General features: G+C 37.4%; 2 protein-coding genes across 6 annotated transcripts in view; one reads left to right on the top strand and one right to left on the bottom strand.

Moving 5' to 3' along the window:
- vps37a (VPS37A subunit of ESCRT-I) overlaps positions 1-10,540 on the top strand; it is a 40,652-nt gene extending 30,112 nt beyond the window's left edge. For all 3 annotated transcript variants that reach the window (XM_072252648.1, XM_072252646.1, XM_072252647.1), the window contains 6 exons: positions 1,463-1,590; positions 1,677-1,735; positions 1,816-1,884; positions 3,023-3,166; positions 8,119-8,196; positions 10,348-10,540. In XM_072252648.1, coding sequence (XP_072108749.1) covers positions 1,463-1,590; positions 1,677-1,735; positions 1,816-1,884; positions 3,023-3,166; positions 8,119-8,196 — 478 coding nt within the window. In that variant the 3' untranslated portion in view covers positions 10,348-10,540. The remainder of the gene's footprint in view (positions 1-1,462; positions 1,591-1,676; positions 1,736-1,815; positions 1,885-3,022; positions 3,167-8,118; positions 8,197-10,347) is intronic.
- A 1,634-nt stretch (positions 10,541-12,174) lies between these two features.
- Positions 12,175-13,487, bottom strand: part of mtmr7b (myotubularin related protein 7b) — an 80,606-nt gene continuing 79,293 nt past the window's right edge. For 2 of the 3 annotated variants that reach the window (XM_072251812.1, XM_072251813.1), the window contains one exon: positions 12,175-12,946. In XM_072251812.1, coding sequence (XP_072107913.1) covers positions 12,587-12,946 — 360 coding nt within the window. In that variant the 3' untranslated portion in view covers positions 12,175-12,586. The remainder of the gene's footprint in view (positions 12,947-13,487) is intronic. The other variant, XM_072251814.1, reaches the window with a different exon arrangement.

Here is a 13,487-nt window from a genome sequence, read left to right as displayed (position 1 = left end):
CAAAGGGCTAAGATGAAGAAGCTTAGCACGTTGTCTTGTTCTGTGAGTTTGACTCTACCAGGCAGTTATTTGATTCAACTGCTGTTTGATTTATATTTTCTAGTTCTGAGGAAAGGAAGAAACTTCTGACAATGTAATGACTGCAGCAAACCTTGCTGTCCATTAACATAGAACACAACAGCACAGTAATGCTCTTTGTCCCATGATGTTGTACCGATCTCACAAGATCGGAACGACATCATGGGACAAAGAGCATTTCTCTAAGATCGATCTAACCCTTCCTTCCTACGTAGCTCTCCATTTTACTATCATCCATGTGCCTATCTAAGTTTCTTAAAAGTCTCTAATGTATCTGCCTCCACCACCACCCCTGGCAAGGCATTTCATGCTCCCAACACTGCTTGTATAAAACAAAACCTTATCGCTGACATTCCCCGACCCCCCATACTTCCGTCCAGTCACCTTAAAATTATGCCCCCTGGTATTAGCCATTTCCACCCTGAGGAAAAGTCCCTGGCTATCTTCATATCACCTTGTATACCTCAAGACACCTGTCATCTTCCTTCGCTCCAAACAGAAGCCCTAGCTTTTATTTTATTTCAGGATTTCAGCATTTGCAGTTTTTTTTCCTCAATAGATGCCTATATTAATCTTGTTGAAATGCCTGGAATCCATGTATCCATCAAAAATATACTTCATCTGACAAATATCTCTCTGCATTCAGTAACCAATAAGGAATTGTTCATTATTATTAAAATAATGAATCTGCTTTTCATCTACTTTTCACTTTTATCAACAAGCACACAAGGTTTAAATATTCATACAGTACATACACATTAAAAAGTAAATATTAGAGTTTATTTAAAAAGGCATTTAGTATATCTGGATTCTCTATTAATTTCTTTAGGAAGATTGGATTAACCAAATATGAATCAAATACAGTAGATGCTTTCCATCTTGGATATTTATATCCTTAAACATCTGAGTTTGATGAGACAATTGTCTAAGAAATATTTACAAAGTTAACAACAAATTCAATAAGAGCTTCATTTTATATTTACGAATAAATAATATTACAAATAATACTTAAAAACCACATTGGGTACCAAATGCTCCACTACTGGCAATATCATTTCCTGTCATTGAAATTTATATGTAATCCAAATATTGCTCAGATGGTGGACTGGAATCTATTTTTGATCAGATGAAATCAATTAATGCCTGTCTCTGTTGCTCAGAGAATTAAGAGTGTGGGATTAATTGAAGGGGCAAATGTGTACACTAATTCCGCAACTGAAAATTTAGCTAAACTTGTGTTCTAATGAACACCTTGAGAACAAAGTTGTTAAAATGCTTGTAATTCTTACATAACGTATCTCTGTACCGGGAGAAAAATACTTATCTTCATATAATTAGTTTTAATTTTATTCATTAATATTTGTCAACTGATTTTGTTTTGTAGTAATTCACAGTTGACTGATTTAAATGAAAATGAGGATCTGCTCCTAGGGCACTTCATGGGTTTGCCACAACTGAAGCAGATATGCACTGACAAAGATGATCTGGTTAACAACATTGAAGAGCTGGCAAGTATGTATGTTCAGTTCTGGCTGTCCGTCTCAATCTCTCTTTGTTTTTTTTCCCCTAATCCTTTTTGTTTTGTGATTCTCTGAAAGAAAGAAATCTTCAACTTGAACCTCGTTTGGAAACAGAAAGACAAGATCTATTAATTAAAGTAAGGCACTTGCATTTTTTTACTTACACATTTTAAAATTTTTAAATGCTTGTTACTTTTAATATTTATTTTATTTTCAGTGTGATCAACTAACTCAACTCAAAAGCACCTTTGAAAAAAAGATGCAAAGACAGCATGAACTGAGTGAGGTGAGTAATACAAGTTGTGTAACTTGATTTATACAGTATATGAGCTTTTTAAGAAAAAATTCCTATAGGTTAAATTAATACTATGGCAATTTGTTTGGATGAAAGAATTCAATTTCAATTCCGATGTAGAGATATTTGTTGAACAGTAATTGTTTTGCTAGATATTTATTGTTGTCAAATGTGTATGCACAGATATATAATTAAAGTTTTTATGCTTGCAGCAGATTCATTGGATAGTGTTATAGTTTTGACTAGTTTTTAGAACAATCATATACCATGCTCATGTTTCACAGTGTGAGAGATATAACCAATCTTTTACTGCTAGGCATGCCCTGGTGAAACAGTTAAAGCAGTCCACACAGGGTTGACCCAGCTGTTCAGTCTCTCCGTTGGCCAGGGCACTCCTTCAGCAGCATCAGTCTGACCTGTTCCCCCACCCTCTCCAAACTGTTACTGTTCTGCAACTAATTGTACTGAAGTTACAAGTCTAGTATTTTCAATATCAAAATAAAGATGTTGAAGGAGTCTAGTATTTTATATCAGTCTTCAAAGTTTGGTACTTAAAGACAATGTAAGTGAGTAATCAGTGATTTTAGGGGGAAGGTGGAAGATGGAGAAACGGTGGTTTAATGAAGTGGTGGAGGAGTTGTACTACTGGCCAAACAACAGCTGATAAAGGCAACACCTACAGCTCCAACAGCACAATGACTGTTTCCTCAGACTTTAATAAGGTGTCTCACCTGTGAACAAAGAGAACATGCAGTTGGAACTGTGTTTACTGCAGTAAAAAAAGTGTTGTGAGCATGTGTATGCAGTGAATGGGACATATAGGTTAAATTAATACTATGGCAATTTATTTGGATGAAAGAATTCATTTGTCATTTATTTTAATACTATGGCAATTTATTTGGATGAAAAAATTCATTTGTCATTTGTTCCCTGTTTGGATGAAATAATTCATTTGTCATTTATTCCCTCCTCCCACCCCGTTGGCTGAGGACTGATTTTTACCAAGGGCATTCAGTTATAGCAGTAGCTCTGAATTTGAAATATCAAAGAATTTTATAAAGCTCATACTGATCAACTAGCAGCTTTGGAGTAAATGTATGTTTTTAATTGCCATTTTATATTGCTGTAGAGTTGCAGTTTAAGTGCTCTGCAAGCCAGGTTGAAAGTTGCAGCTCATCAGGCGGAAGAGGAATCGGAAGTGATTGCTGAGGAATTCCTTGAGGGCAAGATTGAAATAGATGATTTTCTCAGCAGCTTCATGGACAAAAGAACAGTATGTAGCAAAATATGTTCTCTATGACTTCTTGATCAGATTTTAGTAAATCTTTGATTTGAAAAGCATTTTTTTTACTGTTTGGTAAACATGTGTTCTTTATCTCCAGTGTTCTCCCATTTCATAAGGAAATAAATGACAAACTCTTTGGCATGTGACTGAAAATTGCATGCTTTTACTGTCCCTCACATCTGATGCCATAAATGCGAAGTAAGGTTTCTAACAGAGTCATGTTTGCAAATTTGTATTAAAGCTGTTAAGGTTCACACAATTTTGGAAAGCCTTGCTCATCACAGCTTAACAATATGGAGAAGCTTCTAAATATAACAATGAAATAATTCTGTCTAGAGTAGCATGCATGTACTAGTAATGTGTGTATAGAATCAAAATCACAACTAAATTGTATTTTATAAAGTAGACACAAGTGGAAAGAACACTAGTCATTTATTGTGAAGATGCCAACAGCAAGAGTGGAGCCAAAACAGATGGGGGAGATCTTAAATAAATTCTTTGCATCTATATTTACTCGGGAGATGGACACAAGAGTCTATAGAAGTGAGGCAAAGCAGCATCAACTTAATGGACCCTGTACAGATTACAGAGGAGGAGGAGTTTGCTATCCTGATGCAAATCAGGGTAGATAAATCCCCAGGCCTAACAAGGTGTTCCCTTGGACCCTATGGGAGGAAAATGCAGAAATTACCGGGGCCCTAGCAGAGATTTGAAAAGGTCCCACATGGGAGATTGGTCAAGAAGGTTCAGTTGTTCGACATTCAAGATGAGGTAGTAAATTTAACTCGACATCAGCTTTGTGGAAGAAGCCAGAGAGTGGTAGTGGATGGTTTGCCTCTCTGACTGGAGGCTTGTGACTGGTGGTATGCTGTAGGTATGCCGCAATGGTGCTAGGTCCATTGTTGTTGGTCATCTGTATCAGTGATCTGGATGATAATGTAGTTAACTGGATCAGCATATTTGTGGATGACACCAAGATTGGAAGTGTTGTGGACAGCAAGGAATGCTATCATGGCTTCCAGAGGGATTTGGATCAGCTGGGGAAATGGGCTGAAAAATGGCAGAAGGAATTTAATGCAGACAAGTGCAAGGTGTTGCACTTCAGTAGAATCAACCAGGGTAGGTCTTACATAGTGAACAGTAAGACGCACAGTAGAACAGGGGGATCTAAATACACAGGTTCATAATTCATTGGAAGTCGTGTCATAGGTAGATAGGGTCGCAAAGAGAGCTTTTTGCACGTTGACCTTCATAAATCAATGTATTGAGTAGAAGAGATGTGATGTTGAAGTTGTATAAGACATTGCTGAGGTGTAATTTGGAGTATTGTGTGCAGTTTTGGTCACCTATCTACAGGAAAGATGTAAACAAGGTTGAAAGAGTACAGTGAAAATGTACAAGGATGTTGCCTGGTCTGGTGGATCTGAGTTATAAGGAAAGATTGAATAGGTTAGGATTTTATTCCTTAGAACATAGAACATTGAGAGGAGGTTTGATAGAAGTATGCAAAATTGAGGGGTATAGATAGGGTAAAGGCAGACAGGCTCTTTTCACTGAGGTTGGGTGGGACTGCGACTAGAGGTCATGGGTTAAGGGTGAAAAGTTTAAGGAGAACATGAGGGGAAACTTCTTCACTCAAAGGGTCATGGGAGTGTGGAATGAGCTACCAGCACAAGTGATGCATGCAGGTCAATTTCAATATTTAAGAGAAGTTTGGATAATTGCATGGATGGCAGGGCTGTGGTCCTGGTGCAGGTCGATGGAAGTAGGCAGTTTAAATGTTTTTGGCATGGACTAGATGGGCCAATGGGCCCATTTCATTGCTGTACTCCTCGATGACTCTATAAGAGTAATTAGTTTGTGTTTGAGCCCCAATATTACCTATTTAGTTTACTTACCAAGCAGTATTCTTAAATGAATGTGTTTGCAGCAATTGTTACATTCGTAATTCAAATCACAAGCTTCTAATAGAAAAATGACTAGTTGCCTTTAAAATAGGAACCTGTTTTGAATATGGAGTACTCATCCCAGATCATTCTTTTTAAGAGTTTGCATACGATCAGCCGGTAGCACTCACACCTACTGTGATGAAGTGCTTTGAGAGGTTGTCATGGCTAGAATTAACTGCTGCTGCCTGAGAAGGAAGCTAGACCTCTGACCACAGTAGGATTGCAACAGCTGAAATCTCCCTGGCTCTCCATTCAGCCTTGGGCCGCCTGGAAAACAGTAATACTTCAGGTTGCTGTTTATTGATTACGGTTCAGCATTCCACATCATCACCCCCTCAATAATATTAAACAAGCTTTCAAAGTCAGGCCTCTGTACCTCCCTCTGTGACTGGATCCATGACTTCCTCGACAGGAGACCACAGTCAGTGTGGATCGGAGATAACATCTCTTTACCGACAGTCAACAGAGGCGCACCTCGAGGATGTATACTGAGCCCACTGCTCTAATCCCTCTACACTCCTGATTGTGAGTAGGCACAGCTCAAATAGCATCTATAAATGTGCTGATAGCATGACTGCTGTTGGCAAAATCTCAGATAGTGACAAGGTGGCATACAGGGGTGAGATAGATCAACTGGTTAAGTGGTGTTGTGATAACATCAATATCAGTATGATTGTGTACGTTCGGAAGGAGAAATTGGGAAATCACACAGCAGTTCTCATCGAGAGGTCAGCAGTGAAAAGGGTGAACAGCTTCGAGTTTCCGTGTATCAACATCTCTGAAGATAAAATCTATCCTGGGCCAAACATATTGATGAGATTACAAAGGCATGTCAGAGGCTATATTTTATGAGGAATTTGAGGAGATTTGGTTTGTCACCAAAGATTAGCAAATTTGTACAGATGTAGTGTGGACAGCATTCTGGCTGGTTGTATCATTGTCTGGTAAGGAGGCACCAATACACAGGATCAGTAAAAACTGAAAGGGTTTGAAAACTCAGCCAGCTCCATCATGAAGGACTCTCACCATCCAGGATGTGCCCTTTTCTCCTTGCTGCCATCAATGTGCAGGTACAGGAGCCTGAAGATGCACAATCAATGGTTTAGGATCAGCTCTTTCTCCTGTGGCATCCAGGTTTCTAAATGGTCCATTAACCCATGAACATTACCTCACTATTGTGCTCTCTTTTAACTGTTTATTTCTATTATATACAGTATATTGTAATTGTAATTATAGCATTTTTAATGTATTGCACTGTACTGTGACGTTCCAAAGCAGAGGAGCAGGAAAGACAGATCCTGTGGGATTATTCATTTTACACTTAAACTAGCAAGTTTTTGAATTGGAACCAGTAACACATACTGGGTGTTGGAAGTGGGTGTGGAATGAGAAAGGCAACATGACAACTATGAGAAGTTTCAAACATTTTACAAAGTGTGATCATTTAACACAGAGATCATCAATCATGTTTCTTGTAAGAAAGAATCATAGAATTTTCCCTGTACCCAAAATCTGCTTTTAGGATCATAGAAACTAGAGGCACAGGAAGAGTCCTGAAAATGTGCATAGGTTTAGTTCTGAAATCCAGTTTGCAGACAATAGCCCTGTGGGTTCCAGCCTTTCAGTTCTCATTTTGAATATGGTGAAGAATTCTGTCATCATCACCCTGTCCACCATGCATTTCAGACTCCATCCATCTGTTGAATGAAATAACTTTCCTCCAGGAATTCCTTCTCATCTACTTACTGATTAATTTAAATACCTGCATACCAGTTATTTATTTCTCTGCTATGCGAAACGGGTACTTCATGTTTTTCATTTCCTACGCCTCAATTAAATCAAACTGAAGCAACCCTAACCTGGCTCATCTGTCCTTCTAATGAATTCTTCAGCCTGAACACCTTTGTCTCTTGTGCTCTTTCAGAAAAACCTAGTAGCTATTTTAATGTTACAATATTTTCTCTAAAATGAAGTGTTCCCTATTGTTTCTTTCATTATAATGAAAGCATGTTAAATTGTTTCAGAGGGTATATGGATTGCTTTATCACTTGGATATGTTGTTTTGAAATGCAAATTAATTCACATGAAAATTAAAAATCCTGCGGGCTTTCATCCTAGCATTTTTCTGATCAGCTTGGTATCATTTTGCTAGCCAAAATTTTTGTATCACGATGATCAGTTCTGCAGCAGCTGATTTAATTAAGTAGTGATGTCCTAAGACTTGCTTTTTTTTTTTTAATTTAAAAGCACTTCTGTTATATAACAGGAAACATGCCAAGATGTTTCACAGGAGCTTTATTCAACAAAATTTGATACTCAGCCACATAAGGATGGTTTAAAAGAAACGAGGGAAGAAGTTTAAGAATAAAATTCTCAGGATCAAGGCCTACAGAGCTGAAGGGGTAGAGGCATGGAGAGTTCTACAAGGTTTTCAGATCTAGAAGACAGATGTGCAACACCATGGTGGTATGAAAGTATCCCACTCTATCCAGTAGTATCAACCATTTGCCCATACTTGGCCACAGTCTTGTATAAATTGTGTCTCTAAAGGCATCAGGAAATTAGCTGCATTGGAAGAAAGTGGCTGGAGAGAAGGAATCATTTATATTTTAAACTGGCAGAAAGGACATTAGATAGTTAGCAGTTTAGTAGGGTGGGTGTGGAAGGACGTCAATAGAAGATCTGACATATACGGTGAAAGGATTCCATCTAATGTAATAATCCAGCACAGCTAAGAAGGGAGTGTGGAAACTGGGGCCCCAGTGTGTGTAAGATAACAGAGAAACATTAATGGTAAGCCAAATGCCAAACCATTGGGATTTGCATTTTTACAGTATTTGAATATTGCAATGTAGAATTGTATCCTGGTCCCAGTTTAATATACCAATTCTCGCATAAGATTAGTTTATTCTGAGAATGCCTAGCATGAATGTGGTTGCTTATATAAATTAACCATTTTCATATATTATAAAATTGTTTTTGTTGCTTCAGCTTTGTCATTGTAGGCGAGCTAAGGAAGAGAAGCTTCAGCATTTGATGACACAACGTGGGCAATTTCACACACTATAGGTGAGGATCTTAAATGGAAAAAATATATTACAAGTTCATTAAGATAATTCGGACTGTCTTTTTGAATGGAGAACTGTTGCTGTATTTGATAATATCACATGCTACTTGATGTATTCAAACTGTTAATATAAATCAATATACAGCATAAAGGAAAAACAACAGTAAGTGATGCCTCTACTAAAATACCAATCAAAACCAAAGTTTAGCCTAAGGTTATTCTGTATATTAAACATCATAGTATGGCACTACATAATGCCTCACTAGTCTGTATTGTACAGAATTGAGTTAAATGGATATAGCCCATAAGACTTCAAATTATTTAATTCCCTGCCCCCTGCAATAGCATTTACCTGCCTGTGCAGCCCTCAACCTTCAGAACTAGACTCCTGTGAAACTCTGCCCTGAGTTTATCGGTTGCCAAAGCTGTTATGAACGTTTGTGAATAGCTTTGATATTCATAAGCATTCAGAAAATACACAACCTAGCTAACATTTTTAAAATAAAATTATTAATAGTATGACATACGAACTCTTTAGTTAACTCATTAAAATCTTCAGTTGCCCAAGTACCCCTCTGAATTTGCACTAGGTAGTCTAATGTAAGTTTAGCAGTTTTAGCCAGATTGAAAATGCAAACTGCTACAGATTTCCCATTTATTAGACTTTGTGAAGAGTTCACAAGCACAGGTATCTGGCATCCAGCACTAAGATTCAGATTTATCACGTCATCAAAACATACAGTGAAATGCGTTGTTTGCATTAACAATCAACACAACCCAAGGATGTGCTAGGGACAGGCCACATGTTCCAGTGCCAACACAGCATGCACACAACATTCAGCAAAGCAACCTCTAGACCTCACTAACCACTGAGTTAGCAAATACCAGACTCGCACAAACCTCACATGCTAACCTGGGGCATCGTCAGCCCTCATGCGTCCTTTCTGCACAGCATAATGCTGATGGCCGTTTTGAACTGCAGAATATACTCGTATTCCTGAATTGGCTCTAGTAAAATCTCATTAGGCCAAATACATACTGATCTAGATCGGCAAGAGGAATATGCCACATGGAGTCATCCACTTCTGTGAAGGGTGGTCTCCAGAGCACTCTGAGAGGCTGTAGTATGCCCTCTGTTTAGGAAGAGCACATTAGCAGATACCTGCTGGTAAATTTCAGCAAGGGATTATTCCAAATATATTTTGGCACATCCTCCTATGACATTTAAAAGCATTTATTCAATTATTTTGTTCCACTTGGATAATAAAAGCCATTTTTTTTAAATATCTAGACCTCTTTGTAGGACAAAGAATGAAAACAAGCTAAGAGAGTACAAGGGAGTGCACAACTACACCTTCCAACTAGTTTCTTCAAGCATCGTCCAGCATCCTACACACACCCTTGGGCTATGTGATGGTTAAAGCAAACAAGGCATTTCACTGTATATCTGCACTTCAATAAGTTTCACTCACCGTAAACTGACTATTCCAAAAATAATATGAAATGAGATGTATAAATAATGAACCCAGAGGCTGTCTAGAATCCTGTTCTATTTAGATATTAATTTCTTTACAACTAAATAATTAAACTCTCACACAAAAGTTGCTGGTGAACGCAGCAGGCCAGGCAGCACCTCTAGGAAGACGTGCAGTCGAAGTTTCAGGCCGAGACCCTTTGTGAGGACTAACTGAAAGAAGAGCTAGTAAGAGATTTGAAAGTTGGAGGGGGAGGGGGGAGAACCAAAATGATAGGAGAAGACAGGAGGGGGAGGGATGGAGCCAAGAGCTGGACAGTTGATTGGCAAAAGGGATATGAGAGGATCATGGGACAGGAGGCCTAGGGAGAAAGAAAAGGGGGAGGGGGGAAAGCCCAGAGGATGGGCAAGGGGTATAATGAGAGGGACAGAGGGAGAAAAAGAATGTGTATATAAATAAATAATGGATGGGGCACAAGGGGGAGGTGGGGCATTAGCGTAACTATTTGATTGCTACATTATGTAGCTTCTGGTCCAGTGTTCTTTACATATTTTCTCCCTTCCCTATTAGGAACAATATCTTCAAAATTATGTATGTTTGTGATCTTTAAAGAATTAGATTTGTACCTCTTGGACAGTGCTGCCATTGTCAATGGGTTTTATTCCTCTCTCTCTACAGCTTTATAATTGACATACTGATTCCTGCGCTGGACAAGATGGTAAAATTAATCGCATGAAAATGTATTTAACAATCTTTTGAAATTATTTGTAAATTTACAATTTCCAGTATTAAATTGTGCTTCTAAATTACCTAAATTTGTTCATATTTTCAGTTTCAATATTCTATTCCTGTTAAATTTGTATATGTAGATTGAGATTTTGAATTAAATATTTAATATTGTATATAATAACTGAATGGCTGCTTTATTAATGAAATATTTGCACAGTTTTCACTGGTGAAGTTTATTAAGGTGAAGTTTTCAATTTGGAAATTCAATATTGATGTGGCATTCCATACCTACACATAAATTCAGTCATATCCTTGAAACAGTTGTAATCTATAGAATTTAGTTAAGAATTTCTGAAGCGGAATCTCTCGTATCAGAATGGAAACAAAGTAAGACTGCCTACATAAGGATTTATTTTTACATTAAGGATAGAAATGCCATAATTTATTATATACTTCACTTTTGTATTACTCAGTACATTAAGCATATCATAGTTTTTTACAATAACATTGAACATTCTATTTACAGGAAAGCAAATGCAGCAGGATTGTCTGAAATCATAAATATTTGATATTTTAAGGAATAAGATCCCAACACTATACCAAATCTTAACTCATGCGGAGATTTCTTTGTGGGTCCATGATTCAAGATTCAAAAGTAGCAGATAGAAAAAGTAGACAAACGGCTTGACACTGAAAGTGAGTGTACTCGTATGCTCGGCACTTTTGGGGAAAAAAAATCTGCTTTGAGCAATACTAAAATATACTAATTTGATTCAATAAGTTAATAATTAATGTTTCAATTTGATTGTGAAACTTGCTGGAAAGTAACTTTATTCATGAAAAAGTGGTAGCTATTTTGCATCCATAATGGATTAGTCTTTTTAACCCTATCTTTTGTCCAAAGGTGGCTACAAGAGAGTAAGAGGCTGGAGATGGTAGGGTCAAAATGACAGACATCAACTAAATATTGAAACAGGGAAAGAAGATACCAGACTTTCTTCACTAGACTATGCCTTTCAATTGTGACATATCTACTAAATCAACCCAGTCATTGTTTTCCTGGCAAGGAGGACTTAAATGACCTTAGATTTTGGGTCATTTAGCATTGGCTACATTTTGTAAATTTACCTAAATCTTTAAAATGTTACTTTGCAATTTCTAATAAATCCAGTTTTATGGAAAAAATAAAATGTGCAATAAAGAAACAAAGATTTTAATTAAGTACACAAACAATACCTAAAAAATTATAGCTCTATGATTACAATAAATTAATTCTTTCATTTGATTCCTTCTGTGACTATAGTTACACAAAATCTAGAAAAATATTCAATTGATTATGTTGGTTCTGTTATAATTGGAGAATTTCTATCTAATTACTTTTAAAGTAAAAACATAAGTTATTTGGTTTTAAGTTTTTATTTCCTTGCCAGCAAGGGGACGGTTCAATAAAATTTGTCAGCTACCAGTTCTCTATGGTGACTTCATTTACAGCTTTAGAACTGTTGAGATCCAAAACAAATTAGTCATATGCTGAACACGTTCTATGGTTTATGAATTTGGTTGAACAGGTAGGTCATACCTTCTGCTGCTTGCAATTGACCTCACCAGAACAATTTGGCAAAAGAAATACGAAGAATCGTAACATATTACTGGATTAACTCCATGAACAGAGCAGTAGCGGGGATAGGGGAGGGATTATTGACATTTCAGGTTGAAACCCTGCATCACAGTACATTTCCCACCCCCCCCCCCCCCCCCAACCACAGATGCCACTCCATTCATTGAGTTCCTCCAGCACGTTATTTCGGGCTCCATAGTCCAGCATCTGCAGACTCATGTCTTCACTGAGAATCCTGGCAGAAGTTTTTTAAAATGATCATAACTTTACAGTTTGCATAGGCCTTGGCCATGAAGTAAATTTAACAATTTCCTCTCTTTATAAAATAGAAGCTGGAAGAATAAGTAAATTTGGAGAGAGAAAAATAAAATCAGCCTGGGCTCTCTGTTCCTTCCAACCAAAAATAACTGGTTTGTTTACGACTTGCTTTGAGACAAGATGGGATTAGAAGCTATAAATCGTAATGATACTAAAAATCTACAAGTGCCTTACACTATATAGTGGCACATGATATATTACACCTTCTCTTTGCAAACTGTCTTTTTTTAAAAATCGAATTGTACTAGGATCTCAAGCAACAGCAAAGGCAACATCCTCAGGGTACTCTGACAGGTTTTTGCTGTTTTCTTCACTCGATAGGAAGTCTCCCCCACTTGGTGATCTGCAGTTCAAGTCAGCGACACCTGATTCCTGGTCACTATTAGCAGAAAGATCAGTGTCTGAATGCTTCATGCTATGTGTTAGGATCATAGATTCTGAATCTTCATGTCCTTGTGAAGGGCTACAGGAAATGAATGGTCTGCCATTGTCAATATAATCCTGAGGGGTGTTGGCTATAGGTTGATCAGAGACTGAAATTTCCATCTTCTGTGATCGCTTGGTTTTCTCACTTCTTTTCTTCAGATGGGATTTATCTTGAAGTTGTAATTTCTGTTAAAATAATCAGTTTCATGTCAAAAAAAGATGGTATTTAATACTAAGCAGCTATTCAAATTGAAGCACAGGAATTACAATAGTAATAAGAACAATTTTACAGCATGTTAAGTAAACATTGTAGGAGCATAGCAACGCACATCAAAGTTGCTGGTGAACGCAGCAGGCCAGGCAGCATCTCTAGGAAGAGGTACAGTCGACGTTTCAGGCCGAGACCCTTCGTCAGGACCCTTCGTGTAGGAGCATACCCCATTTTTCCATTGGTTTTATGAGTGCCAGATAACTATGTTTGGTAATAATCCATACTTTTTAAATCTTTCTCTACTTTTGCCCGTGAACCTATCCTACTAAGATGTTTACCCTAATTTTCAATATAAAAAGCATTATCCTTCCATTTAATGCACTCTTTGTCAAGATTGAGCACATATATCCTATTCTATTTGAGCAGCTGTGGACATCCTTCCTGGTTCCATGGTACCCTCTGTCATTTACTTTCTACTTGTGCTGTAGTTTGGGAGTCTTACCTACATTAAAAGTA

Source organism: Mobula birostris, chromosome 3, assembly GCF_030028105.1.
Source record: "Mobula birostris isolate sMobBir1 chromosome 3, sMobBir1.hap1, whole genome shotgun sequence".
NCBI classification, from domain to species: domain Eukaryota; kingdom Metazoa; phylum Chordata; class Chondrichthyes; order Myliobatiformes; family Myliobatidae; genus Mobula; species Mobula birostris.
This window is presented reverse-complemented; position numbering and strand designations above follow the sequence as displayed.